The sequence below is a fragment of the Schistocerca americana genome, chromosome 5 (assembly GCF_021461395.2).
Source record: "Schistocerca americana isolate TAMUIC-IGC-003095 chromosome 5, iqSchAmer2.1, whole genome shotgun sequence".
Taxonomy (NCBI): domain Eukaryota; kingdom Metazoa; phylum Arthropoda; class Insecta; order Orthoptera; family Acrididae; genus Schistocerca; species Schistocerca americana.
Genome location: NC_060123.1, coordinates 325,354,737 through 325,371,508, shown reverse-complemented (window position 1 = coordinate 325,371,508; position 16,772 = coordinate 325,354,737). Strand labels below are relative to the sequence as shown.

The 16,772-nt window shown below is 39.9% G+C and overlaps 1 protein-coding gene across 1 annotated transcript in view; it reads right to left on the bottom strand.

Moving 5' to 3' along the window:
* Positions 1-8,973, bottom strand: part of LOC124615583 (damage-control phosphatase ARMT1-like) — a 53,590-nt gene extending 44,617 nt beyond the window's left edge. The window contains exons 1-2 of the mRNA XM_047143568.1: positions 8,538-8,973; positions 7,395-7,500 (exon numbers count right to left, since the gene is read on the bottom strand). Of these exons, the coding sequence (XP_046999524.1) occupies positions 7,395-7,500; positions 8,538-8,662 (231 nt within the window). The 5' untranslated portion in view covers positions 8,663-8,973. The remainder of the gene's footprint in view (positions 1-7,394; positions 7,501-8,537) is intronic.
* Between the last annotated feature and the right edge of the window lie 7,799 nt (positions 8,974-16,772).

Genomic DNA, 16,772 nt, shown 5'->3' with positions numbered 1-16,772 from the left:
AAAATGAATGTATATTTGTGAGAGTCACATCAGTAAAGTTGAATTTTCCCGTGCATGTCCTGATTTCAATACTTGTGTGGAAAGTGTTTTCAGTAATACTTTTTGAGCGGATACAATCCTGCTTCTGCTTAAAAATAATATTCCACCCCTATTCTAGGTCAAATAGTTGGGAACGTTAGACAGTGTATTTTTGTTACATCCTGTTAAGTTTTGCTACTGGGTTATCGAAGTTTGGTAACATACTGATAGCGCATGGCAGTTCGTCCTGCTCTCTAGTAACATAATATGGTATGCAGTCAGGCATTTTGTACGCCTTAATCTTTTTCTCATTCTTGAATGCTGGACAAATCAGTAAATGAAGCATGGTGTATTTCTGGGCAGTTTACATCAGCCCTGCCTGACAAAAAAGTGACACACCCAGGAAAGGAGGAAATGAAATGAAATGTCACACTTTGGGAGGATCTATGATGTTACTGCAGCGATTACAATATTGAGTCAAGTTTACAAAGAATTTGGCAGTATAAGTCCACTTATTAGTATGATGTTGTACCCTCACTGGCCTGGATGCTTACACTGATTTGGGTGGGAGGGGTGTCATAACGCAATTGCATCCCCTCCTGAGGCAAGCTGTTGTATCTGGTCCTTGATACCTTGAATACTGGCACTGGGACAAAGTTAACATCTGAGATTGTCCCACAATGTTCCATCAGGGACAGATCTGACTAACTTGCTTGCCATGGAGTATTCCAACATCATGCAGACAGTTCATAGACACACGTGCCATGTGTGAATGAGCATTGTTCTGTTGAAAAATGATATCACAACATTGTCACATGAGAGCTAACATTTTAACAACCAGCCATTTATGCCATTATTTAAAGTGTTACTGGTACATATGTAATTGACATGCCTTAAAGAATAATATATACTACAAAAAAGACCAAGTTTCAAGATTTCTTTTTCATATTTACATTAGTTCTTTGATAGGTTGCAAATTTAAAATTATGATGACAGAAAGTATGATTATCTCTCCAAAAACAAGTGCAAGATGAGTGACTGAGCGATTTCTTCTTCTTGTCCTTCCAAAATCTTGTACTCACTCAACAAACGTGAAATATCTGTAGCAGAATAACAGCAAAATGCAAAATCGAATGAGTTGTTGTGGTCTTCAGTCCAAAGACTGGTTTGACGCAGCTCTCCATGCTTCTCTATCCTATGCAAGCCTCTTCATCTCTGAGTAACTACTGCAACCTACATCCTTTTGAATCTGCTTACTGAATTCATCATTTGGTATCTCTCTACAATTTTTCCCCCCACACTTCCCTCCAGCACTAAATTAGTGATCCCTTGATGCCGCAGAATGTGTTCAACCAACCGATCCCTTCTTATAATCAGGTTGTACCACAAATTTCTCTTCTCCCCAATTCTGTTCAGTACCTCTTTATTAGTTATGAGATGTACCCATTTAATCTTCAGCATTCTTCTGTAGCACCACATTTCAAAAGCTTCTATTCTCTTCTTGTCTAAACCGTTTATCATCCATGTTTCACTTCCATAAATGGCTACACTCCATACAAGTACTTTCTGAAAGGACTTCCTGACAAATCTATATTTGATGTTAACAAATTTCTCTTCTTCAACACACTTTCCATGCAACTGCCAGTGAACATTTTATATCCTCCGTACTTCGTCCATCATCAGTTATTTTGTTTCTCAAATAGCAAAACTCATCTACTATTTTAAGTGTCTCAATGCCTAATCTAATTCCCTCGGCTACGTTCCATTATCCTCATTTTGATTTGGCTAATGTTCATCTTATATCCTCCTTTCAACACACTGTCCATTCCATTCAACTGCTCTTCCAAGTCCTTTGCTGTCTCTGACAAAATTACAATGTCATCAGCAAATCTCAAAATTTTTATTTCTTCTCCCTGGACTTTAATTCCTACTCCAAATTTTTCTTTGGTTTCCTAGGCTGTTTACTCAATATACAGATTGAATAACTTAAGGGATAGGCTACAACCCTGTCTTACTCACTTCTCAACCACTGCCTCCCTTTTGTGCCCCTCGACTCTTATAACTGCCATCTGCTTTCTGTACAAATTGTAAATAGCCTTTCGTTCCCTGTACTTTACTCCTGGCACCTTTAGAGTTTGAAAGAGAGTATTCCAGTCAACATTGTCAAAAGCTTCCTCTAAGTCTACAAATGCAACAAATGTAGGTTTGCCTTTTCTTAACCTAACTTCTATGAGAAATCGAAGGGTCAGTATTGCCTCGCATGTTCCTACATTTCTCCGGAATCCAAACTGACCTTCCCTGAGATCGGCTTGTGCCAGTTTTTCCATTCTTCTGTAAAGGATTCATGTTAGTATTTTACAACTGTGACTTATTAAACTGATTTCACAGCCGTCAGCATCTGCTTTCTTTGGAATTGGAATTATTACATCGTCCTCGGAATATGACGCCCGTCTCATACACCTTGCACACCAGATGGAAGAGTTTTGTCACGAATGGCTCTCCCACAGCTATCAGTAGCTCTAATGGAATGTTGCCAACTCCCGGGGCCTTGTCTAAACTTGAGTCTTTCAGTGCTTTGTCAAATTTTTCATGCAGCATTATTTCTCCCTTCTCATCTTCATCTACATCCTCTTCCATTTCCATAATATTGCCCTCAAGTACATCTCCCTTGTACAGACCCTCTATATATTCCTTCCAGCTTTCTGATTTCCCCTCTTTGCTTAGGATTGGTTTTCCATCTGAGCTATTCACATTCATACAAGTGGTTCTTTTCTCTCCAAAGGTTTCTCTAATTTTCCTATAGGCAGCATCTGTCTTAGCCCTAGTGATATAACTTTTTACATCCTTACATTTGTTCTCTAGCCATTTCTGCTTAGCCATTTTTCGCTTCCTGTCAATCTCATTTTTTAGACATTTTTATTCCCTTTCGCTTGCTCCATTTATTGCAATTTTATATTTTCTCCTTTTGTCAATTAAATTCAATATCTCTTGTGTTACCCAAGGATTTCTACTAGCACACATCTTTTTACCTATTTGATCCTCTTATACGTTCACTATTTCATCTCGTCAGTCGCTCCCTAATGCTTCCTCTGAAACTCTGAACAACTTGTGGTTTTTTCAATTTATCCAAGTCCCATCTCCTTAAATTTGCTGATTTTTCAGTTTTAATCTGTAGTTCATACCCAATAAATTGTGGTCAGAGTCGACATCTACTGTTGGAAATGCCTTACTATTTAAGATGTGGTTCCGAAATCTCTGTCTTAGCATTACATAATCAATCTGAAACCTTCCAGTGTCTCCAGGTCTCTTCCACATATGCAACCTTCTTTCATGGTTCTTAAACCAGTGTTAGCTATAATTAAATTATGCTCTGTGCAAAATTCTACCAGGCGGATTCTCTTTCATTCCTTTCACCCAGTCCATATTCACCTACTACTTTTCCCTCTCTTCCTTTTTCTACTATCGAATTCCAGTCCCCCGTGACTACAAAATTTTTATCTCCCATAACTATCTGAATAATTTCTTTTATCTCATCATACATTTCCTCAGTCTCCTCCTCATCTGCGGAGCTATTTGGTATATAAACTTGTACCACCGTGGTCGATGTGGGCCTCGTGTCTATCTTGGCTACAATAATGTGTTCACTACGCTGTTCATAGTAGCTTATCCACGTTCCTATTTTTTTATTCCTTATCAAACCTACTCCTGCATTACCCCTATTTGATTTTGTATTTACAACCGTGTATTCACTTGACCAGAAGTCCTGTTCCTCCTGCCTCCGAACTTCACTAATTTCCACTATATGTAACTTCAACCCATCCACTTCCCTTTTTAGACTTTCTAACCTACCTGCCTGATGAAGGAATCTGACATCCCATGCTCCGATCCGTAGAATGCCAGTTTTGTTTCTCCTGATAACAACGTCTTCCTGAGTAGTCCCTGCACGGAGATCCAAATGGGGGACTATTTTACTTCTGGAATATTTTACCCAAGAGGATGCCATCATCATTTAACCACAGAGTACATCTGCGTGCCCTCAGGAAAAGTTACGGCTGTAGTTTCCCCTTGCTTTCAGCCATTTGTAGTGCCAGCAGAGTAAGGCCGTTTTGGTTGATGTTACAAGGCCAGATCAGTGAACCATGCAGACTGTTGCCTCTGCACCTACTGAAAAGTAGCTGCCCCTCTTCAGGAAACACATTTGTCTAGCCTCCCTCTATCATGGTTGGGCCTATGGTACGGCTATATGTTATCACTGAGGCATGCAATCCTCTCCACAAATGTCAAGGTCAATGGTTCAATGGAGGGGGGGGGGGGGGGGGGGGGCATCTAATGAGTACATCTAATGTGTACTTACGCAAAATAATGACAATGTGATCACATATCGGCTCAATTGTTCACAACAGCAGCTTTTAAATTCGCTACTTTCTTTCAAAATAATTCTAGAAATTGACAACAGAAGGCAGTACCTGTCCAGGGACAGGTAGTGAGATGTCTGTACTGTTCTCATATGAAATGAATCCAGTTTCTGAGTGACAGGTTGCTCGCGCGTCAACAAAATCGTGGCCTGAGCTACACTCTGGCGCGGTCTTTTGAACACAGTGCTGTAGCCCTAGTTATGATTGGACTTGGACACTACAGTGTTAACACATGAGGGTGTTTGTGATTTGTCATTGTGCTATCAGAAATCCCTCAATCACTACTAGTATTGACCTGAAAGCTTACCTGACCAATGGCGTGGGATGACACAGAAAACCTCAAGAAGTCCATAACATGTTCTCAGAGGGTGGGTGGGGTAGTGAAAGTGTTATAATGTGCCTGGTGCACAGTATGGCAAATCCTCCCTTGTGGTGGTCAGACGTGGTTGAGCAAAACCTTGACGATGCGTATCCTTGCCCTCACTTTCCATGCAGTCCAACATCGGGCCACTGCCACATGGGAGTGCCTCACAAACCTGGATATTGCATGATTCAATCAGCTGGCCAAATGGACACTTACAATGAGCTCTCTCTCATTTTTTGTCAGGTGTTGATACCACTGTCTCTCACAAGTGTGCAGCATCTCCATGTCCTTCACAGTGATTCCTCAATATCTGATGCTGTTTATGCCCCTTGTAGACAACATTACATGCAAGCAACCCTAATGCACTCTCGTGGCTGTTCTACACTGCACAGAGAACTGCAATTCTAATCATTTATGTACTCACCAATGGTGTATGTGTGCATACAAAGTTACTCTGACATCCAACTATGTCTTATCTGTGCTTTGCTTTTTTTATCAGGCAGTGTAACAGACTAGTTGCTCTCATGGTCTGTCTTGATGTGTTGATGCTCTGCAACATGCAATCATTAATTGAGTGGGAAGATGTATATCCGAAACTCAGGCACTTAACAGGTGTGAAAACATGAGGTTTAATGTTGCCCTTACATACTATAACCTTTACCATCTCGGGTATAGCATTCCCTTCAAAGGTATTGGTCTAGATCAAAGTAGCAATACCCTCTGTTATCTTTTGATCCTCTCTAAATGCAACACTCAGAGTGTAACTGTGTCACTCCACGTTATTGCACTATTTTGTCAGTTTGTAAAGTGAGGTCTTAATGAAAGATGAGACCCTGAGGTATTAAGTTTGTTGTAAGGAGTGATGGTGACTAGTAACCTCCTAAGATTGTCACAGGTGTGAACTGTCTGTAATTTCTTAGTGCTCAGTGTTTTGATCAACAGATTCGTTTCATGTCTTTTCACATCTAGCTCCGTTGTTGTGAAATATTTTATGCCAGTTCTGGGGTATGCTAAGTATTGGGTAAATTACTCAATTCTCCTCTGTGGTGTGTAGTGCCCAAAGACGAAAAAGTTACTGGGTTATATTTCTCTATCCTATAATTCTGTTTTCTATCTGAGGTGACCATGTGAACACAGTCTGATACATCTGGACAGTCTGATACATTTCACTGCAGATGAACTATCCTGATGCTACTCATTTCATTTGTATCCCCTCTCCATGGGTGCCACCCATTACAAAAGTGCCTATCTGCCATACATCAGAGTCCTAACGTCCCGGAATGGACATTCATGGGGAGTTTACAGCACAGGCATTGGTAGTAGACTGCAATGTCTGTGGCCAATTATGTTGTTGTTACATAATGAACCATCATCTCCTTCATAACAAATTTACTATAATGGTAGCTTTTGGGTGTCCGCATAAATCAACGCAAATGTGGGGTGTGCGGAATCTTCACAGGAAATGAAAGTGTTGCACATCACAGAATGCATCTTAGTTGTCCTGATAACAGTTGCTATCAATGTGTTAACTCACCTATGATGGAACTCCTTTTAGTCGCCTTTTGCAACAATGAGTTATCTGAGTCTATTTTAGCAACTCATCACTCTCATGCAGATATGACATGTCATGATGGGGCATTGTTATCTGCCTTTTATGACACTAGCTTTCCGATTTGTTTTCTTCTCATCAGTCTACTGCTCTCGTCAGCACTGCACATTACACTTCCAATCAACAGCACAAACTGGCGCACCAGAAAGAATGAGAACTGAAGCATTCAAGATGTGGTGCTATGGAAGAATGCTGAAAAAGTGAGCTGATAATAAAAGAGATGAGACGGTTCTCTGCAGAATCGGTGAAGAAAGCAATATATGGAAGAACATCAGGGAACAACTTTCGTGGCACCAGAAGCATTTGTAGAGGGCAAACAACATGTTAAGGTACCCTATATAAGGGAGGAAGCTGTAGTGGACCACATCAACCCAACCCAATGACTGAAAATCAACAGCAATGATTTGATGCAAACTCCATTCTCATTCCTATTTCATCATTTTATTTTAGATTAACAACATTTCTTTTGAAGTTATGGGCCTACAATACAGAGCAACTACTGTCAGTCAGTTAGTACCTATTTGAGACCATTAAACAAGTTTCTGCCTGATTAACTAATTTCTTATTATTGCTTAATATCAACAGTGTCCTTTAGAGGGACTGCAGACATGTATGAAATAAAAGTTTCTGATAATTATATCCCAACAAATTTTTCCAGGATTAAAACTTTCCAAAACAACTGCATTGCAGCATGATGTAGTCATCTCCATACAAATAATGTATTCCCACAAACTTTTCTTCACTGAATATCATTCTTTGCCATAATTATTACATCATTAACATTTTTTCTTTAAAAAAATGCATGGAATGTTACAGCACAGCTATGCTCTTACATCATATAGCTTCATGAATTTAAGTTTGTTGATCTTACTCTAATTTCCAAATAAAAGACAAATTTTGCTAAGTGCATGATTATCCAAGTAAAATTTTGGTGTATCATAAAAAATTATGTTAACAAAAGAAATGGAGACTGCTTCAAGGACTTTACCTCTCCATGTTCTTTAATGATTTCTTCCTTGTCTCGCACTAAATGATCAATGACCTGGGTCAATATAATGGGTAGCCGATCCTTCACTGTTGCATACGCAAAACTCCTGAAAAATATAAATTGCATTCAGTATTACTAATGTATTTGTCCAAGGATTCTACAATCATACGTGATCTGCCAACTTAATACAAGGAAAACGTAAGTAATATACAGTATGTAGACATATGAATATACAAGAGTGTCTAACGAGCAGAGTGCAGGACAAGTTGTAGGCAATGACATTGTTGGAGGAATCGTCTCCGCATTTACATTATGATATTTACGAAAACAACAAAAAATGTAAAAAAAAAATCAGGATTCCAGAAAGAACATAAGCCTTTAATATCACAAAACTGAGGTCCATGTCTTTGACTGTCAGTTATACCTACTGTGTAGTTTACTAATTTTACATACTTGGAACAAGTTTGCTTAACACATACACCAGCAATCGCCTTTTTTTTTATCCTCTTATTGTTAGTAATCCTTAACTGTGTAGTACATAATATTTAAAATTCCTACTTTGACTGCAAATATATGTAGGCCTATTATAATTCTCTTCCATCTCCTTGGACAAATTATCACGCAGTTTTAATCCCTGTGTTCATGTTTTAAGCATTTCATTTCATAGAATCTCATATGTCAGAAATGGGTGATTACAGAAACGGCACGCCACCACAAGGTACTAGCTGTTAAACACTGATGATATGAGTGTAATGGCTGATGACATTCTCTTTGTCTGTATCTACTTGTGTTTATTTCACGTCATTGGACAATAACTATTCATTCCCAAAAGCTTTGTGTTTGGATTGTACTCACTTGATTTCGAATTTTCTTAAAGTTATAGCAGGTACCACAATCTTTATTCGTGTTCTCACAAGCCAAACCGTACAGGAATTTTTCAAAACGCGAATAAATACAGAGAAATATTTCTTCGAGACTTCTGTAGAAATATGTAATTCTTTACATGCATTTTTTAATTTTATTTTATTTTCTTTATTTATTTATTTTGCATTTTACAGGAAGCACACATAAGAACTCTTAAATAACGACGGTCGCACTCACTGTAATGCACGATTTTTGAGATAACAAGTAAATTAAATTTACCTCATATACTGAGCGCTGAGTGGCACACCTGGTGGAGTTTCCACATCAATGCAATCTTCATTCGAACGCATTGCAAATAAAATACAAATATCCAAAAAGTTAAAAAGCCACTCGAACAACTGCATCAGTCCAGCGACCTAAACCTGAGAAAAGTCTTTGCATATGCACGCATTTCGATCTTTATGTAACGTTCTTGTTATCAAATCACACGCGTCTAGAAAAAAACGAAATTAATGATACCGTACATCTGCAGCTTCGCTTCCGAAGCGCAAGTCTAATTATAATGCCTACTCTGTTTGGCATACAAATACGAAACTCAAATAACACGTGCCAACAATACTAATGAACTCAAGAGGGAAAACAATATAGAGTTTCACACTTGCAGACGACACAATTGTAAACAAACATGACGCAACTTTAGCAGCGTATTTTTTTTTTTAGTACTGGTCGCTATTCTTTGGTTCAGAGATAATTTCTTCGTAAGTTTCGAGGTTAGCAACAATACGAGTTATTGTATAGTGTGTCAACAATAGAAGCAAAAAATCCCTAAACGCGATATTTCGCATGTATGGTGAGGGAGCTTTGCTTTATATTGGGTTCAGCTTAAGGTCATAGGTGGCGTCAAGTGTGGTTGATCTTTACACTTCTTTGCAAGCTATCAATTACGACGGAAGTTGTCAGTTGCCTATTTAAGAAATACGTACAATCACGACTTTTTCATAGGAGGTCGTGGTACAATATAAGTCAGCAGAAGGGTTGTGCACATTATTAGGAAGAAAATGACCAGTACTACTAGCTAAAAACAGATGCAGCTATTCTTGACTCTTTCTATCCTCAGCAAAGAGAAGAACCTGTTAATAGTTACGAGCTAATTATAAATTACAAAAGTTTAACAAGTTAACTGTCCTGTCAACAGATTGTTCACTCTCAGCAACACTTGATAGAAAAGAACTAAAAAGACCCCAGCTGTCCTTCGAAAGCCTGCATACAAGGCTTCAAGAACCAGTATTATGAGGATACACTGCAGCGGACGGTCCCCCACATCTCGCTCCCTGGGGTTCGTGAAGAGAATATTAGACCAGTTACAATGCGCATAGAGTCATTTAACATTCGAACGTCATTCTCCCCGAGACGTATTCACGAATGGAACAGGCAGATATCCTAATCGTACTATTATGTTATCTTCCTGATTGTACTCTACAGTGAATTGCATAGTGTGCATGTAGACGTAAACGTACGATCGATTTCCACTAGATGCAACTGTACAGTACTTACTTGTAAGCAAAACTTCACTATTGCACTCGCGCCCCCATCAAAAGTTAATCTGAATGAATATATTCACCAATAACAGCTTGATGTTTGCTCGAGACGAGGGGTGATGCCCGCAGTCATGGTTTTATCATAATATAACACACATGATACATCATATGCCCAACAACAACCCCCGTTAGGGGCGTAACTAGGCTGAGGCAACTGTGGCAATACTACCGGGCCCCTAAGGATAAAAGAGTCCCAACATCTAAAATAAAATTAGATGAAAACACAGAAAAATTAAAAAGTGACTTCAAAAGCCCATTGCATATTGGCTGGCAACAGCTGTGTTCCGCTGGTAAGAGAATGGTTCAAACACAAAAAGTGTGTGAAAACAACTGTTGAAGGAATGAAATGGATAAATCAGTTGTACGGACACAGTTCACAGCGACGAAACTGCAAGATTCTGTTAGTTAAGAATCAAGTTTGGATAAATCAGCTGTAATGGCAGACAAAGTTGATATTAGAGAAATTTGTATAGAGAGGATACTACCGTAGGCAATAATTTTATTTGGAAACAGAAAGCGTGATGCTTTACTGATACCTGGCTCCTGGTTATGCCACGAAAGTGCACCAGTAAATTGTCTTCCAAAGGTACACAATATCAGCGGTGTTGACAAGCGACAATGTCAAAATGCAGTCGAAAATTAACAAGTGCCGTCTCGTCTGTGTGTTGAAGGGAGCAGCAGCAGCAATCATTAACTTCAGCCTGTGTATGAGTCAGACATGCTTCAAGTCACGACTGCTGCTGTATATGTTCTCCTCAGATGTGACAGAAAAGTTAGGTTTGTAATATCTTTTTATTTACCGCCTTCAACGGGATTATGAATCAAATCAACAACTTTAACATAAATATATCTATTAGAAATGAATAAATACAACCTACTATTACATAGGTCACAGATAAAAAACAATAATATTTTTGTGGATTCCTTTTCTTTCGTCTGCCTCTTTCTGATGAAGACAAAGAACCAGGATAGTTAGTTTTAGTACGCCATTCTAGCAGACAGAAATATGTTCACCTAATTATCCATCATTAGTGTTCATTTAATGAATGTAAACCACACATCAAAAAAAGTTTTGCATCACCCCGATTCCCAGAACTCCTGAAAACAGACGTTGACAGTGTGGATATTGTATCACAGACACAGTCCCTTTGACTGTTCAGAGATGTCACTAAATCCATCCAAAGATGTAAACAACCATGCATGAGCAGCGCCAGCCGGCCGCTGTGGACGAATGTGTCTAGGCGCTTCAATCCGGAACCGCACTGTTGCTACGGCCGCGGGTTCGAATCCTGCCTCGGGCGTGGATGTGTGCGATGTCCTTAGGTTAGTTAGGTTTAAGTAGTTCTAAGTCTAGGGGACTGATGACCTCAGATGTTAAGTCCCATAGTGCTTAGAGCCATTTGAAACATTTTTGAGCAGTGCCTATTAGAGGGGGGGGGGGGGTCCAACAGCTGATCAGTTCCAGTCATTCCACCAGGAAGGAGGTACACATCTCATGTTGTCCACAGTTCAACCATGCCTAGATGGTAAATACCGCTGTTTGATCGCGTCCGCCTTGTTACTTTGTGCCAGGAAGGGCTCTCAACAAGGGAAGTGTCCAGACGTTTCCAAGTGACCCAAAGCGATGTTGTTCAGACATGGAGGAAATACAGAGAGACAGGAAATGTCGATGACATGCCTCGCTCAGGCCGAGCAAGGGCTAATACTGTAGTGGATGACCACTACCTACAGATTATAGCTCGGAGGAACCCTTACAGCAACGCCACAATGTCGAATAATGCTTTTCGTGCAGACACAGGACGTCGTGTCACAACACAAACTGTTTGCAATATGCTGCATGATGTGCAACTTCACTCCTGACATCCATGGTGAGGTCCATCTTTGCAACCGCGACACCATCCAGCGTGGTACATGTGGGCCCAACTACATGCGGAATGCACCACTCAGGATTGCATCACGCTCTCTTCACCAATGAGTGTCGCATATTCCTTCAACCAGACAATTATCAGCGACGTGTTTAGAGGCAACCCAGTCAGGCTGAACGTTTTAGACACATTGTCCAGTGAGTGCAGCAAGGTGTAGTTTCACCGCTGTTTTGGGATGGCATTATGTGCGGTCGATGTACGCCGCTGGTGGTCATGGAAGGCGCCATAAGCCCGCATCTCGTGGTCGTGCGGTAGCGTTCTCGCTTCCCACGCCCGGGTTCCCGGGTTCGATTCCCGGCGGGGTCAGGGATTTTCTCTCTGCCTCGTGATGGCTGGGTGTTGTGTGCTGTCCTTAGGTTAGTTAGGTTTAAGTAGTTCTAAGTTCTAGGGGACTGATGACCACAGCAGTTGAGTCCCATAGTGCTCAGAGCCATTTTTTTGAAGGCGCCATAATGGCTGTATGATGTCAATGCCATCTTCCGACCGATAGTGCAACCATATCGACAGCATATTGACGAGGCATTCGTCTTCATGGACGACAATTCGCGCACCTAACGTGCACATCTTGCGAATGACTTCCTTCAGGATAACGGCAACACTCGACTAGAGTGGCCAGCATGTTCTCCAGACATGAACCCTATCGAACATGCCTGGGATGGACTGAAAATAGCTGTTTATGGACGATGTGACCCACCAACTACTCGGAGGGATCTATGCCAAATCGCCATTGAGGAGTGGGACAATCTGGACCAACAGTGCCTTGATGAACTTGTGGATTGTATGCCATGACGAATACAGGCATGCATCAGCGCAAGAGGTCGTGTTACTGGGTATTAGAGGTACCGGTGTGTACAGCAATCTGGACCACCACTTCTGAAGGTCTCGAAGTATGGTGATACAACATGCAATGCGCGGTTTTCATGAGTAATAGGAAGGGCAGAAATTATGTTTATGTTGATCTTTATTCAAATTTTCTGTACAGGCCCTGGAACTCTTGGAACCGAGGTAATGCAAAACTTCTTTTGATGTGTGTATAATCCACTATTACATGCAAGAGTGCAACATAGGGTTACAAACAAAAATGCAATAACTTAAATTTATTCAGAGTCTTTCATAAACTTTTAATCTATAACCAGTCGTTGTTCTCAGTCTCTTCTACTTGCTATAGTGCACAAACAGGATGGGCAATACAGCTGTAACAATGTGTCCCCTCATCGACACCCCTAAGCTTACCCATGCATTTTCCTTGTTGTTCTATCGATAGTGATGTCCTTACAATACACCAACCAGCGTTGGTGATGTCTTTCCAAGCATTACCACCGCAGGTGAGATATTCATTATCACATAGTGCTGGATGCCTGTACTTTGTAAGACTTGTTTGAGAGAGTCTTGACAGGATGAAACACCTTCCGGAAGTGCTGACTGGCAAACTTAAACGTTAAATTATTTCCTAGAACTGAAGAGAATCGAGACACGTAGCTGGTGTGAATGTGGTCATGCTATAATTTTTTCTGGTGCTGTACACATATAAACGATATCTGCACTGTTTGTCTGAAATGTGTATATGTTGCAGTGTGAAGTTATAGTGTCTTGTGTGTCCAGAGAAAATGACTGTGTGTCCTATCGTGAAGGAGGTGTAGATTCAGTAAGTCGATAGTCGTAAGGTAATGAATGATTTTTTTTTAACCTGAAAAATTATGTGCGCTATAGATACTGAGATTCGTTCCAGAACCACAGTCGTGAAGAGAAGACATATCCAGTACATTGCTTGGTGTCAGATGGCGGTAGCAATCCTAATATGTAATTGTAGTTACACCAAACTGAATCGAACAAGATGGAGGCAAGGTATCTATGGCAAGTTCTGAGAAAGCAAGTGTTCAAAGACAAGTTGAAGCAGCCCACCTGTGGCGGGGATGTCGTCACTCATCCGCCACTGTGGCTTTACGACATCTCCAGACCAGTAGCTGTAGGACACGGAAAATTCCAGCCATTTTTCTATTCTGTAGGAAAGTGCTTCGAATTCTGTTTACGTAATTGTTCCGATTTTCCCGTCTGTGCTTAGACAGTGCTCTCTTTCCAAACAACAAGAATGCTTTTATCGCGAGCGTGCACAGACATGTTGAGGGCTTTTAGCGGTGAGAACGTTTACCGTTTCTGAGAGTTATATTGAAAGCAGGATGTCACGGTTTCCAGGAAGGGAATACGTGGTGTCTCGTTAGGACCATCCGGAAGAATGCATTCGGTGTTATTCTGGTAAGTAATGAACGGGCTGTTCTGTTACATTCTTCTCAGTGCTGGACCTGCAACTCTGCATCAGCACGCCAGCAATGGTTCCTAGGTGAACACGTATTTCGACAGGTATTTCTCAGGTGTCATGTTTCAAAGGGATGCCACCGCTTCATTCTTGCGGGACCTGAACTGACACTTGCACAGTGGTTAGACAGCTGACGGCCGCGTCGTCACTTCGTGGGGGACGCCAGTGCATCCTGACTGCTGGGAGCGTGTGCGGTAGCGTCCTGTGCAGTCCAATGGACAGGGGACGGCGGGCGGTGTGTGCTTCGCGATCGAAAGACTTTTAACTGTGTATAATTACGTGTGTTGTGTGTTTCATGACGGTATTCCTTGCGCAATCGGAATAAAAACAGAAATGCGATCGATGTAATTACTTTTCACGAGACCTGCATCTTTCAAAATATCTGAGAATGATGAGCAATTGAAATCCAAGGCCCACAAACTAGAATTAAGAAACCTCATCTATAAACTAGACAAAAAAGAGACATGAAAGACAGAATCCATAGAAAATATTTTCTAGATTGTTGCAATAACATGTCAGAATTGGGAGAGGTTTCTTCCATCTGACACAGTGTGAAAGAAAGGTTGTCAAACGGAAATCCCACACAGCTCATGACTCACTATCTTAAAGAGGGCGATGTGTTTTATTATCAGAGACATCAAAGGTAGTGAACTGTGGTGAATGTGTAAATTATATTTTAACAGAAAAATTACTCAGGTCTGAGACTATAAAACCAGTGACTTAGTTTTGGTTCAGAGCTATCCCAAGTTGTTATTAATTAACTAAAAGAATAAAGAGTTGGAATTACTAAAATCGGTCCATTTGAGATTATATTTTTCCATCATCCAGATCACATTTACTTAGCTTTCCCAGTTTGAGAAAAATGAAAGGACTATATATCCGTATTGTGATACAAACACATGGGATGTGAGTCACACCTTGTCTTGTAAATAAATATTTTTCCATAACCGCATGAACTATCATAATCAGTAGCATAGCACAGGTACATTTTTTAAGTTTGTGTTAATGAGTAAAAAATTTTTCACACATAGATAAAAATTATTTTTGTTTACAGTTAAGTAATTTACAGTTAAGTAATTTAGTTCGGCAATTTTTCATAGGTGTCTGTACTGTTAGAATAATGTTACAGGGGCATGGAAATTAAATTTTCTAGTAGTAGTTATATGCATAAGTCACCAGTCAACTGCAGTGGTGGACTATTTAGAAATTGTTTACAATCCTGTCTAGACCAGAAGTGATTGTGCTCTGTTGTTTTTTTTTGAATTTTTTAGAAGAAGCTCAGTGCAGAGGTTACATGTGATGGACCAATAGTTACACAGGTAAAGAATCATTACTCCCTGGGTCTGATTTTCAACCATGCAACAAAAAGTAATTAATTAGGGACTTCATTTTGAAAATATGTTCTTGTATAACAAGAGGTGTGGTTGGAGACAGCTTGAATAAGTTTTACTTGTTTTATTCTTAAAGTTAACTTTGGTGTATTAAGTCAGTGTTTAGTCTGGTGAAAGTGTAATTTGTTATGATCTTTGTTGAGGACAGTCTGTTCCTAACGACAAACGTGTTATGGGTTTGTGAAGTTTGCTGTTTTAACATCAATTGTGGCACATGCAATAGAAGTGCGTATGTGCTAGCTGTGCTGCCAGTCTTACCTTGTTTTGGACTATCTGGTTCGTCAAATGTGGCTTGTAGATAAAACTTAATCACTAGAAGTGTGACTATGTAATTGATGATGAAGCTGTGAACACTCTCCAATGTGATGTGTCAAAATCACGTGTATAAACACGTATATACACTGTGCTGCAGAGAAGATTAAAGTCCAACACTGTGTTATGATATATTGTGAATGTAGTCTATTTCAGTGGAGTTGTGACATAGTGCTTTTCCAACAGCTGTCAAACACTGAGCATAAAAGTGACTCTAAGAAACTAACAGTTAACATGAACATTTCACATAAATTTATAAGATAAAGTGATGTGGAGAGGCATTGAACTGTCTTTGATGTGAAAGAAGTCTATTGACATAATATCATTAACAACCAATGAAAAAAATGAAGACAACATGTGAAATAAAGGAACCATAAAATACATTATCAGAACATTTCCGTACTTCTGTTGTTTAGCAATGTAAATTACAGTTTATGTTCAATATATTTATTTTAAGTTTGATTGTTTTCTTTCTTTTGCCTTCTCTTGTGTTACATGCTTCTGGACATGAAAATCTATGATAGATGGTATGAGTATGTGTTCCCATAGATGTCTCTGGGACCACTGTATTTTTTGTAATGTTTTAAACTAATGCATGTCAAAACATTTGTTTCTTGTATACCCTGATGAGCTATATCATAGTAGGGGACAAGGCCAGGATCACGGCATTTTGTTGGTGCGGGTTGTCTACATCAGAGACAAGTATACATTCAGGGGCAAACCTATTGTTCTCTTTTGATTGACAGTTCCTTAACCTATTGTTCTGCTAAGAGGATTATGACCCCCTGGGGATAATCTGTCATTTTGATAGACAGGTTCTTGGGATATTGCCTGGTTAAGTGGTTTTTCAAGAAACCCTCCTGCTCCCCCTTTTCACTTTCTATTCCCTCATCCATCTAGAAACTTGTCTCGCCAATACAAGCACACTTTTGATATCAATTTGATTGACTGATAAATTAAATCTATCAATTAAT